The sequence below is a fragment of the Aedes albopictus genome, unplaced genomic scaffold, assembly GCF_035046485.1.
Source record: "Aedes albopictus strain Foshan unplaced genomic scaffold, AalbF5 HiC_scaffold_173, whole genome shotgun sequence".
Taxonomy (NCBI): domain Eukaryota; kingdom Metazoa; phylum Arthropoda; class Insecta; order Diptera; family Culicidae; genus Aedes; species Aedes albopictus.
The window spans coordinates 18,379-31,433 of NW_026916951.1; the positions used below are offsets into that span (position 1 = coordinate 18,379).

General features: G+C 38.4%; 1 protein-coding gene across 4 annotated transcripts in view; it reads right to left on the reverse strand.

The window, feature by feature from the left end:
• The window catches only part of LOC109424682 (serine/threonine-protein kinase Wnk), a gene marked incomplete at its 3' end in the record, with an annotated part of 42,985 nt that overhangs the window by 12,253 nt on the left and 17,677 nt on the right, over positions 1 to 13,055 (reverse strand). Inside the window, 1 exon segment of one of the 4 annotated variants that reach the window (XM_062843361.1) lies at positions 11,394 to 12,623. Within the exon segment in view, the coding sequence (XP_062699345.1) occupies positions 11,394 to 11,500 (107 nt within the window). 4 annotated transcript variants of the gene reach the window in all.

A 13,055-nucleotide genomic window follows, 5' to 3' on the forward strand; every position in this document is an offset into this window, starting at 1 on the left:
GTCTAGTAAAATTTCTCGAGCTATTTTTTGGAGAAATCTCTGGACGAACTTCTTGGATAATCATCAAACGAAATGCTAGAGAACATTGGAGTAGAATGTGTATTTATTTGACCAGATTTTTCATAGGTAAGGTAGGACAATCCATTGGCACAACATTTGCGTTACACATGTACTACCTGTCCTAACTAATGCTAGTGCAACTGGATTGATTAACCCTCCTAAGATGTTAAGTTTCTTGCACCACGATGGCGTAGTGTATGTTCAGCGTGCCTGTCTGGGTCATCATGTTGACTCCAACATCCTAGTAAGGTTGATTGAGGGGGTTAGAAGTAAAGGGGTGTAAGTGACAAAACCCACTTTCGAGTAAATGAGGTTTGAAGTTTTTCATTAGTTTTTCATCCCATACAAAATGTATGGAGTTTCAAAATCGACCCAATTTTCTTTGATTTATTGTTATTTTTCTAATCATCATAAAAACAAGCTTAAAAAAGTTCCTGAAAGCTTGAAATCTGAAGAATTTTTTGATATGCTTAGCTTAAAATCGACAAAATGGTCACTTTGATTCTGGGCCCCTTTGATTCTGGGCCCCTCAATTATCAGATTAAAAATTATTATCGTTTCAAGAGTGAAAACATTAACAGAAGTCTATTAAAAAATTGGCAGTATGTAACACAAAAGATTGGAGAGTGCATTTTCATTATCTTCATAATCATAATCTTTCGAATATGTTTCGAAAATCGAATACGAAAAAAAATCTATAATATATAGAAGAACGATCATGACCTTGTATAGTTGGACCACAATAACATAGATCATGTTTAAGAAAAAAATAGAATAGTTCCCATAAATGAGATTATGCTGGACTTTTAATACCCAGGAAGGTTGCTGCACCGAGAAAAATTTCTACTCAATGACTGAGTTGGCCTTACTCATAAATCGAAAAATCCTTTGTTTTCTTACTCAGTTTCGGCTAAAAGTGGGACAACCCATTGGCAATGGGTTGTCCCACTTTTGACGGAAACTGAGTAAGAAAACAAAGGATTTTTCGATTTCTGAGTAAGACCAACTCAGCCACTGAGTAGAAATTTTTCCCTGTGTGTTCCAAGCAAATTCCCGGTATTTTCCCGGTTGTTTGCGATTCCCGGTTAATTCCCGGTATTCCCGGTTGAGTGGCTACCCTGAATTCAGGTTACGCTAATGAAACGGATTTGTTAGTTACAGTTTCAGGTTGGGGACTATATGGAGCAATATTCTCAGGAGAAATGATGAAAAAGCAATGGTGATCGTTCTCGGGTCAGATACTAAATTCTGTAGTGCAAATTTTGGACCGAGTTTTCTTTCCGATATGGCATTCAAATTGGCTGCGATTGTTCGGGAAAACTCGATCCATGCGACAGTTACACGTTCTGCCGATCCACACTGGATAAGAACACAGTAGCTATTAAGTCCCTGAAGAAGGTCCAAAACAGACCGAAACGTTGGACAAACTAAAATAACAGCGTTTTGATTTTGTCTAAACTGAGAAACCACAAAAAATCGTAAATGCTTGACGACAGTTTATCTATAATCCCTAAAACAGGGACTAAACATGTACCCTGTTCGTAATTAGGGTGGGATCTATTTTTCAAAAGTTATTAAAATGGAAAATCGTATGCTCTTTCAGATTCAAAGCATATAAAAATAGAAATCTCTCAGTTTAAGAAGTGAAGAACTCGCATTTTGTGCCATCAATTTTTTTTTTATGGTAAAGATCCAAAAAATCCTATTCACTTCCTAAAGCGGCAGGCAGCTTTTAAAACATTCAGTTTATCCAAAAAAGTGAGGCAGATGAACATGAAGAACCAGTGTTTAAGTAGTACATGCATTAGTAAACACATCTGTCATCATGCCATAATCAACTTTCAAGGTTGTACCAGAACGAAATAAACGACACAAGACTTGCACTCAACAAAAAAACCCCCGTATTTATTCGTGACCACAACCCGGTCATTATTTTCGCAACACTCAAAGTTAGAATTCAAAAATTCCTTAAAACAACCGCAGAAACCGAAACCGCGCACAGAACTTGCGTGCATTGGTCGCTGATTTCGTTCTTCAACAAACGCTAAGTAAGATAATGTTGATTCGCCGCAAATATCCATCCTATTTGCAAACTTTTTGGTTGGTTGTTTACCTCATCAACAAGCCAGTGAGAGAGGAAACAGGCTATCTATCGTATACTGACTGATGGACACGGGAGGTTTTGGCCGCTGCGCTCGCTGATGGAGGTTTTGTTTTTATTATTTATTTTTTCGCACGTTCGTCCTTCGGATGTCACGCGTCACTGCGCTGACGCTTGCCTGCCACCCAATCCATCCTCCCACCTCCCACGTAACCAACTTGGTAGATATTACGAACACACACATACAGACATGTTAATCATTCTGTCGTTCACCTGATCAGGCAACAGGGGATTCAGTGGAATCGATACATCCGTACATGTATCAATGGATCGATGACATCGATGATGATGGCTGACAAAGATATCTTCCCTCCCTGATGATTGCTTTGAATTAGTCACCCTCATCATGCAAATAACCGTTGACTGAAAGTATGCTTACCGTTTATGAGGTGATTGATTCGTCTCTAGCGACCAAACAATGTTGTTTAGAGATGGTTGATAATGTATAAATTCGAACATAATTACCTATAATTACTATCCTTCGACTCCTTGGAGGTTGTAAGTGGGAAGTTTGACTAACAAACTTAAATTGTGACTTTACATCTAAACGAGCTTCCACAGTATGTTCAACGTCCTTCATAAAAATGTACCAACTAACTTCATAAATGTAAAATAAATTGAAAGAATCCCGTAAAACATTACAAGCATTCATTTAGGGTTCCTATGGAAGATCTTTCAGGATTCGGTAGCGGCCCTGGCGTGATGGTTAAAACCAGTGACTATCACGCTAGGGCAGTTCAGTTTTCAAACATGTTAAAAATTCAAAGCACCCATATCTTCAAATTAATCCTTGGTGAAAAACTTCAACATTCGTCATTTAGATCTGTATAAATCAATTGAACTTTAACCCTATAATTTCTTTTATGAGTAAATGCTCTACCGCGCGGAGAACCTTTTATGAAAATTCTCCAAAGTAATTTCCATATACCCCTTTTTTACTTTTGGGCCATCACTATCCTAATTTGTTCAGAATGAGCAAAATATTGCAGAAATTAATTTCTTATAACTAATTTAATATCAAGTCAAATGTGAGATGGAATAATTCTAGTAATGTGGAGCGGATATGGTGTGATGCTTAAAGCACGTCACTGTCACGCCGAGGATTTGGGATCGAATCCCACTTCTGATAAACCAATCGACTTTAGGATCTTACAGATTTACAGTGTCAGTAGAATCCTTAGTTCCTATTAAAGAATGCCTGCACTTACACATATCTAATAGTTTTCTCTTGACGGTGCACTTAAAAAAGTTTTGAGGGTATGGTTACACGGGTAACAATCTGGAACCAAAATATGACGAAAAAGTCATAAAATCATAATTGATTGATTGATTTGTCTTTATTAACCCTTTGGAGTCGGAGGGGTCATATATGACCCCAACATAGAAACGGCTGTATAAATTCACCCTTTCGATAAAACAGAATACTGTCTTTGGCAAAATTGTTGAAAATTGAGTCCTCTATTAGGGCAAAATTGGGATATTTGTATTTGGGACTTCATTGATAACCTAGAACATCCTGAACACCATGAAATTTGAAAAAAAAAACGAAATAACCAGTTGTTCTAAAAGCTAAACTTGGATGTGGGTTTCGTTTATATATGTATCCATTTAGCCTTCATCAAGAATATCAAAAGGTGTTTTATATTCTGGGATGTTCTAGGTGCTCCAAACTGTCCTGTAGTGAAGTCCTTCAAATCTACAAGAATAATTTTATGTATCTCCGCCACAACTAATAGCATTGCATAAGATACTGGGATCCGTGAAGCTCTTGACATTTACAATGTCAATTATAGACGCTATAGGGATATTTCAGGTCAGCCAAACTACCTTGGAGTTCAGGACTTTAGGTCTACACTCGTAACAGTATCCATATCTGTTATACTGAGTAACGCTGCATAATCAACCGCAGTTACTGGAGCAATCTGAAGTCTACTTTTTTATTATAACCCTTTGGGACATTCACGGTCGTCCAAACTGTTCTATAATGAAGCCCTTCAAATCTACAAGAAAAACTTTGTTTTTACCATAAATAATAGCATAGGATCTGCTGAGATCCGTGAAGCTCTTGAAATCTCAAATGTCGTTTAGAGACACTATGGGAATGTTTCAGGTCAGTTAAACTATCCATGAGTTCAGAACTTCAGGTCTACACTCGTAACATCAGCTATATCTGACATACTGAGTAACGTTCGGTGACTGGATCAACCTAAAGTCTGCTATATATTATTATGAACCTTTGGGACATTGAGGGTCGTCCAAACTATCCTGAAGTTTAGCTCTTGATAGTAACAGTAGTTAGTCTCACAATGAACTTTTGACTGTAATCTGTAATGATAGTTTTGAGATATTCCAGATTAACATCACTGTTATGATAGTTGATAAAAACAACAACTGTAACTTTCAGAAGACTTGTTGGACATGATAGATTACAAATCATAGCTTTTAAAGTAAGAAGTTACCGTTACACTCGTAGACTTTAGCATCTAAACTCAAGAACAGTTTGGATGACCTAGGATATCCCGAATGATCTGATGCTGTCTATTGAATTTTCAGAAGACTTATTGGACATGATAGATTACAAATCGTAGACTTATGGATTTAAACTCAAGAACAGTTTAGATGACCTAGGATATCCCGACTGATCTGATACTGTCTATTTACCTTCCAGAAGACATACTGGGCATGATAGATTACAAATCGCAGCTTTGTATAATGAAATCAGTTACCGTTACACCCGAAGACTTTAGGATCTAAACTCATGAACAGTTTGGATGACTTAGGATATCCCGACTGATGTAATATTGCCTATTTACCTTTCATAAGACTTGCTGGACATGATAGATTACAAATCGCAGCTTTGTATAATGAAATCAGTTTCCGTTACACCCATAGACTTTAGGATCTAAAGTCATGAACAGTTTGGATGACCTAGGATATCCCGAATGATCTGATACTGTCTATTGAATTTTCAGAAGACTTACTGGACATGATAGATTATAAATCGCAGCTTTGTATAATCAAATCAGTTACCGTTACACCCGCAGACTTTAGGATCTAAACTCAAGAACAGTTTGGATGACTCAAGATATCCCGACTGATCTGATATTGTCTATTTACCTTTCAGAAGACTTGTTGGACATAATAGATAACAAATTGCAACTTTGTATAATGGAATCAGTTTCCGTTTCACCCATAGACTTTAAGATCTAAACTCAAGAACAGTTTGGATGATCTAGGATATCCCGAATGATCTGTTACTATCTATTGAATTTTCAGAAGACTTACTGGACATGATAGATTACCAATCGCAGCTTTGTATAATGAAAGAAGTTACCGTTACAGCCATAGACTTAAGGATCTAAACTCAAGAATAGTTTGGTGACCTAGGATGTCCAGAAAAAAATATTCCGCATAATATTCTACCGTTTTTATACTATTGAATACCAAAACAACAGAAAAACGTAGAAAAAACTCCAGAAGAACGCGTGGAAAAATTCCGGCTTCAAAGGGTTAAAGAGAAATTTTGGAAATTTTTCATCGAGGGATTTAATAGTTTTAGCGATTTGAAATTTTAGGGCGATTTTCAATGAAATTCTACTTGCACTGTTAATATTTAATCGTGGTTGTATCACGATCGTGGCCATCGACCTGTCCCTCATAAATTTGGAAATCAACATTCGTATAGTATTCGAAAATTCTTACTGAAAATTTGAGAACATTTTATCTTCGAAATCAATAGATATCGTGAATTGAATTTATAATCGAAATCCATAGCTTTTTACAGTATTTATACTGCCCCCACTCGCATAACGGTCCCATTTGCAAAAAGTAGGAATTGAGAAAACGGCATTTGAAGTTTGAAAACTTGTTTCCATATAAAACTTTGAAAAATCGCCAAAATTTGAAAAATATTTCGATCATCTCGAAACTTTTACAGATTGCTTTGCACATGAATATATACCTAACTGTAAAAAATATTACAATCATTACAAAGTTGTTCAGTTTTGTGTTACGTAACACAAAAATCCATGATGGGACTGTTATGCGGGTACTTTTGATATGGGACGCTCATAACTTGGTATTTTTTTCACACATTGACATAAAAATTCGTAATTTTTATTATTGTTTTTGGAAGTACATAAAAAATGATGACTATTCATAACGTTAACTCAAAAGTGATGAAAAGTCAAATGGGACTGTTATGCGAGTGGGGGCAGTATAGCAATTAAACAGTTACTATTTACTACAAGTAACCAAAACCAATTCAAATGCCCGCTGTTGTAGTCAATCACAGCATTCAACAGCTGGTTGAAACATGATTTAGATGTCTGGAGCGTACGATATCTCTCCCATGTTTCTGACAAATTGCTGGGAACGCTCTCAGTAGCTTGCTCTCCGAACACACCAAGAGAATAATAATTAATACCAGGTACCAGGTATTATTTAATAATTAGAACCAGAAAGAACTTTTGAAGGAAACCACGACGCACATCTGGCGGTTTTCACACAAAACAGCTGGAGGAATTCCATAAACAAAGGTTGGGAATGGAGGAGGAACGCCGGAAGGCATTCACTAAGTAATCCCAGAAGATGTTCTCAAAATGATCCGGAATAAGTTCTAGGAGAAATCTCCCAAAAAAGTTTTTCCTAGATGAAATCAAGATGTTTTTTTTGAATCTCTGAAGGATTACCTGGAAGGAATTTCTTAAGCAATCCCAGAAGAAAAAACACTGTTTGAGGAAACCTGGGAAAATCCAGGGTGAAAATCCTGAAGGGATCCCACAAGGAACTTCTGAAGTTGAAGTAATCTTGGTAGAAAATTTTGAAGGAATCCCAGAAGAAATGAGAGAAATTCATGAAGAAATTCTAGAAGGAGTTCTTGGAAATTCTTGGCGGAATGCAGGAAAGATCTCCTGGGTCAATCCCAGAAAGAACTCTTGGAGGCATTTCAAAGAAACTTCTTGAGAAATCGCAAAAAGAACTCCTTGAGGAATCACAAAAGCAACTCCTAGAGGAGTCCAGTAAGGAATATTTGAAGGAACTCTTGAATAAATCACAGAAACTTCCGCTAAATCTTGGAACATCTTGGAGGAATCTCAGAAAGAAATCCAAGAGGTATCCGTGAAGGAACCCCTGAGGGACTCCTCCAGGAGCTTCTGGAAGAATTTATAAGACTCCAAGGAAGAAACTCTATGAGTAACCTCATAAAAACTCCTTGGAAAAGTACAGAATAAACTTTTGAAGAATTACCAGGAGGAACTGCTGGAGCAATTATCAAAAAAAAAAAAACAAATCCCAAAAAGAAATCAAGAAGAAACTTCTTGAGGATTCTTAGGGAAAGAACTCTTAGATCAATTTCTGAAGACACTCCTAGAAGAATTACAGAGAAGGATCTCCTGAATAAATATTAGAAAGGACTCTAGGAAAAAATTGAGAAGAAACTTCCGCAGGAAAATCAGAAGAAAGTTGTGGAGGATTATCACTCTGCAGCAGACGAATTCGCTGTACATATTTTTTTACTATTGAAATTCACCCAGTAGCCCATGGCTGTAAATAAAAAAAATCCAGTTAGCCTAGTGGTTAAGGCCAATCCGGAGACAGTGGACTCGATTCCCGTTCTGGTCGAGGAAATTTTCTCGACTCCCTGGGAATAGTGTATCATTGTGCTTGCCAAACAATATTAAATTAAAAAAAAACTGTGGAAATGCTCAAAAGAACACTAAGTTGAAGTTTGGGCACTAAGTTTGGGTAAAAATAACCCCAATGCACAAGTGATGGAAAATGCATGGTCATTCCATCCAGAAGTGGAACCATTTCGGCAGGGGTCCTATTTTGAGCACTTTTCTGCTATAACTCAGCCAATTTTGAACCAATTGACACAATTTTTGGAACGCGATGAGATACGTATAGTATCTAACCGTGTACAAAATTTCAAGTCAATTGGTTTGGAATTGACTGAGTTATAGCAAAGAGTGCCCAAAATACCGGCCGCTGCCCAAGTGGTTCGCTACCCTATATGAGCACAAAACTAGAAATTAAAAAAAATGTAGCTCAAAAACTAGCTTGAAGAACTTTTTATCCACAATATTTGTTTCATTCGTAAATAAAGATTGCAAATCGGTCTAATGATTCAAAGGTTATGACGAAATATGAGAAATATCTATTTTTGGACCACCCTTTTTTCAAATGACCACTCTAATGGCGAAATAAAAACGGGCAGGGTTGTGAAATGTCACGGAAATGTCATGGAAAAAATGTCTTCTTCTTCTTTTTGGCTCTACGTCCCCACTGGAACTTAGCCTGCCTCGCTTCAATTTAATGTTCTTTGAGCACTTCCACAATTATTAATTGAAGGACTTTCTTTGCCTGCCATTGCATGAATTTGCATATTGTGAGGCAAGTACAATTATACGCTATGTCCAGGGAGTCGAGAAAATTTTCTTGATCAAAACAGGAATCGAACCCGCCGTCTCCCGATTGGCGATCCATAGCCTCAATCACTATGCTAGCTGGAGACATAACATTTTTTTATTCGTGAATTTTAACTTAGGCTACACACTTAAAACAGAATGCCGAGATCGGCAGTGCGAATCTACACGGAGAAATCAAACTACCTAATTTTTAGGTCGGTTTTACTCAAAGCTGAGTATATCGAATAAACTAGTTACCCAAAATTAGGTTGTTTTCCCTCTTTCCCCCACCGATGTTGTCAAAAACAAACAGAGATGCATCTACCCAATCGGAGTCCTTGAGCCCAATAAGCCAATTTTGAGTAAATGTAGGTATACTCAAATTTGGGTTGAATGAGGGGGGGTCTTGGGTTGAATTTACCTACTCTTAAGTATATTTTTTTGCTGGAGGTAAAGGCAATTTACCTAGTGTGAGTTTAATCGATTTACTCAAATTTGGCTTATTGGGCGTAACTATGGGATTGCGTCAAAAGAACTCAATTTTGGGTAGTTTGGCGGTTCCGTGTAGGTTAAAGTTCATTCGCTGAAATCTCGGCTAAACGTTTGACGTTTAATGTTTGATACTAGCGGTACCCATGGGTGCTGCTATGAATAAACTTGACTTTTTGCTGATATGTCGGTTAAATTGTGATAGCCGAGCGCTCGGCTGTGCGAATCTCGGCAAAAGAATGAAAATTAGCCGAGCTCAACTGAGTGTGTAGTTTTTTACACCATGACATTTTCCAGTTGTAAAATTTCCAGTGCAAATTTCTGCCCGTGAACATAAACCTTCAATTGTGTTAGTTAGAAAAAATGGTATGGTAAAATAATGACATCGTGTCGATACATTTTTTTCTATGGGCAAAGAAATGGGCAACCAACGAAATGACATTTTTGTGACATTTTATAACCCTGATTACGGGTCTAAGACGGGCTTGGTGGTCTTGGTGGACGGGCTTCTGATTTATATGCAGAAGGTCCTGGGTTCAATCCCTGACCCGTCCCTTTCCTTCTGCTTTGTATCTTTCTATCCACTTTCTGTACACTCATGTACATTCATATGTTTATAGCCATCGCTAGAATCAGAAACGGTTGCAAAGCCGTTTCCCCTCCATCCAACGTTCACTGCACAGTTTCAAACTATCAGATTATGCCTAGAGTTATGCAATCATCAATCGAACTGTGCCGCTTCACTTCATTGGTTCCTTGAGTGAGTGTAGCCGGTGTGGCGATACTGGAATAGCACCTAGGGGCTGTCAATCAAGCTCTGCAAGCTCAGCTCACATTTCTGATTACGGTTCTTATTATTTTTGGTAAAGATTATTCCTACGAGCAATATCGGAGTACTTTTATTTTTCTGTATTTCTGTTGAAAACCACAAAGACATTTTATTTAGTAATCATGTATATCACGCTTTACAGGAGAAGAGGTGTGCGTGTGATGTTCTGAAAAATCTTTGCAATTCATACCATGTTAGATAATATGAAGGGGATTTGAAAATGTTTGACTTTTGATTGGCATAATTTGTGCATCATATTATTTGTTATTATTATTGTGGTGATCAGTTTGCTTTATCTGCGTTTTTATAAACACTGTTTGTTTGCTGCGTTCATTTTGATACCTTTGTCGATGGTGCTAATGAACGATAAATAGAATATGTTAACCAACAGTGCACTCCTTTTAGTAGCTGAAATTCAGCATGTTCGTTTAAATACTCCTTTTATTTCTTCTTCAACCAACCTTCCAGTATACTGAGACTGACAAAAAAGCACCGGATAAAAACATCAATTAAATTAATACGCAGCTAATCCAATTGGCCTTTTTCGGTCAAAGTCAAGATCAAGAACACAAACGTGTCACTCCAATAAGACGCATTCATAATTCTCGCCGCCAGTCAGGTCAGGGATGTTGTAGGTAGGTAGTACGTGACCGACAGAGAGCGAAGGACTGGAAGAAGGCACTGTCAAATCTATTATTCACTCAAGTCAATTGTGGAAATGGAAATTGAATTATATTATGAAATATGTTCAGCGCAGTGGTAGGTACATCACTCGAACACACAGCTCAAGGCAGTAAGCGGTGCGGCTGACACAAACAAATGCACCAGCAACAGAGAATGTTTGAGGATGGAAATGTTTCGAATGGAAAAATTCTGGTGTCAAAAAACGGTGATATACCTAGGCTGAGACGAGACAGCCTGTGTCACATGGATTTGTGGATACGCAAAGAAAAGGAAAATGGACGGATTATTGTTGTAGGCAAGGTTCTGTGTTTTGTTTCGTACGCCTTTCGCAAACATTCGAAACGAGGTAAAGGGTTGATTCATAACTCATAATTTGGAATATGATCTATTTGTAATTAGGGTAACTCGTCAATTGTGGGTTGCGTGTCAATTGCACATACTGTCGAATAGAAACGTGTGGTAGGTAGTAGCTTTGATATAATGGTGTTACAAAGATACTAATTTAACACTAATCTATTAGAACTGGCACAGAAGGGAGTTCAGACACAACTTCTATACTTTGATTTCAACCAGTAAGATCGTCAAAGATCAGATAATCCCATAATGTTTGCAGAAATGTTTGCATTTTGGAATTTGAATGTTGAAAATATCTGTTTACAACTTCTGTAATTTCTTGCATCCAATTTCATTGATTGAAAAGAATGATCACCGTGAATTCCACATCTAGAACACACTTTCCTAACCAAATCTTTCAACGTACCTTTGACAGTGACAGCAGTTGAGCAGAGCGTGCAGTCGAGGCAGCATTTCCATCAAGAAATGAAATCCACAGCATAACATTTGGGTCATGATTCGCGATTGGATCATGCGATTCGATTGATCTTCGTGACAACTTATAGCTAGATATGGTTAAAATCACACTTCTTCTTCTGAACATCAGGGTTCGCAACGGGCACAAGTTCAACTGACCCGTCCCGCCTTGTGATAGTATTCTTTGCCAAAACGATCGTTGGTCGTTCCGCGAGGATTCACCACCATGCTGCTGGTCCGATAATTATCCCTCGATACTGCCATTCACTTTTTTCGTTTCTGCTGTTCCGATAGCCGATCTTCCACACTACACACTGATCAATTTCGATAGTTGTATCGGTACCTTCGGGCCAGTACTTTCAAGAATTTCTAACTACCATCAATACACAACACCCCCTGTCCGACACGCGTGGACTGCATCCAACCTCAACTGAAGCGAAACTGAACTGTAAATTCTTGGAATTCCTTTGGTTTGGGTCTGCCGCCGAAGCAAACTTTTGGACCTTTCCTTCTTCGCACAATTTGTGGAACTATCTGCAAACATTTGACCCCTCTGCGCTCATTAAGCTGTCGCCGTAAACTCAATCGTAAACAAGTTCCATGAGTCATACACGTGTCCGCTTCCACGTAGAAACTTTCTTCTGTTTGGCTAATCCTATTTTAAGCAGTGAAGGTGATAAAAGCCCATCAGCTGAGGAAGCGGCACTTTCCTTTCTTATCAAAAACAACAACACTGAAAGGACGCTCCGAAGCGTCAGAACTGAGTCACTACGAGGCAACAAACTATTCTCGCTGCTCAAACTAACTAATTTTCCTTACTAAAAGCTCTTAGCACTTAAGCTTCCGATCGCAACAACAACCGACCGAACCGAACCGACAGACGAGCAAGTGTATACGACGGGTAGTACGCGATCCACTGGCAAACAAGCGCGCAGAGGCCACTACTGGCTATAATGACAAAGATCTTTATATTTTTTTATTTCATTTTTTGCGCTAATGAGAACTCAACCGTGACAGCAGCAGCAGCTAGCTGGCTCTGGCTCTGCTTGGCAGCGGGTTGGTTGCAAACTGAGAGAGGTCGCCACTAAATCTACCTCATACTATATAGCTACACAACTAATGCTCCTCTGCTGAGCTGATCGGTGTGGTGCTGGCGCTGGCTGCTCTGTACCTAATACCTTCCTCCCGTCTCTAGGTACGTGCATACCAAATAATAATGAGAGGATGGTGGGAATACACTGCGCTCAGCCGACCGACAAACATGGAAATACAGCCACAATCCGGAGAGGGCTGCACTCGAGATGTTCGATTTTGTTGGATGTTTCCCGTGGTGCAACATCGCAGTTATAGTTGGTGCAAGCACAGTATGTACGACTCTGTTTTGGTAGAAAGCGTAGAATATTTTTTCAAAGCCATCCAAACTGTTCTTGAGTTTAGATTCCAAAGTCTACACGTGTAACGGTAACTTCTATCATTATGCAAAGCTACGATTTTTGTAATCTATCATGTAAGTAAGTCTCTGAAAATTCAAAAGACAGTATCAGAACAGTCGGGATATCCTAGGCCATCCAAACAGTTCTTGAGTTCAGATCCTGGAGTGTACGGGTGTAAT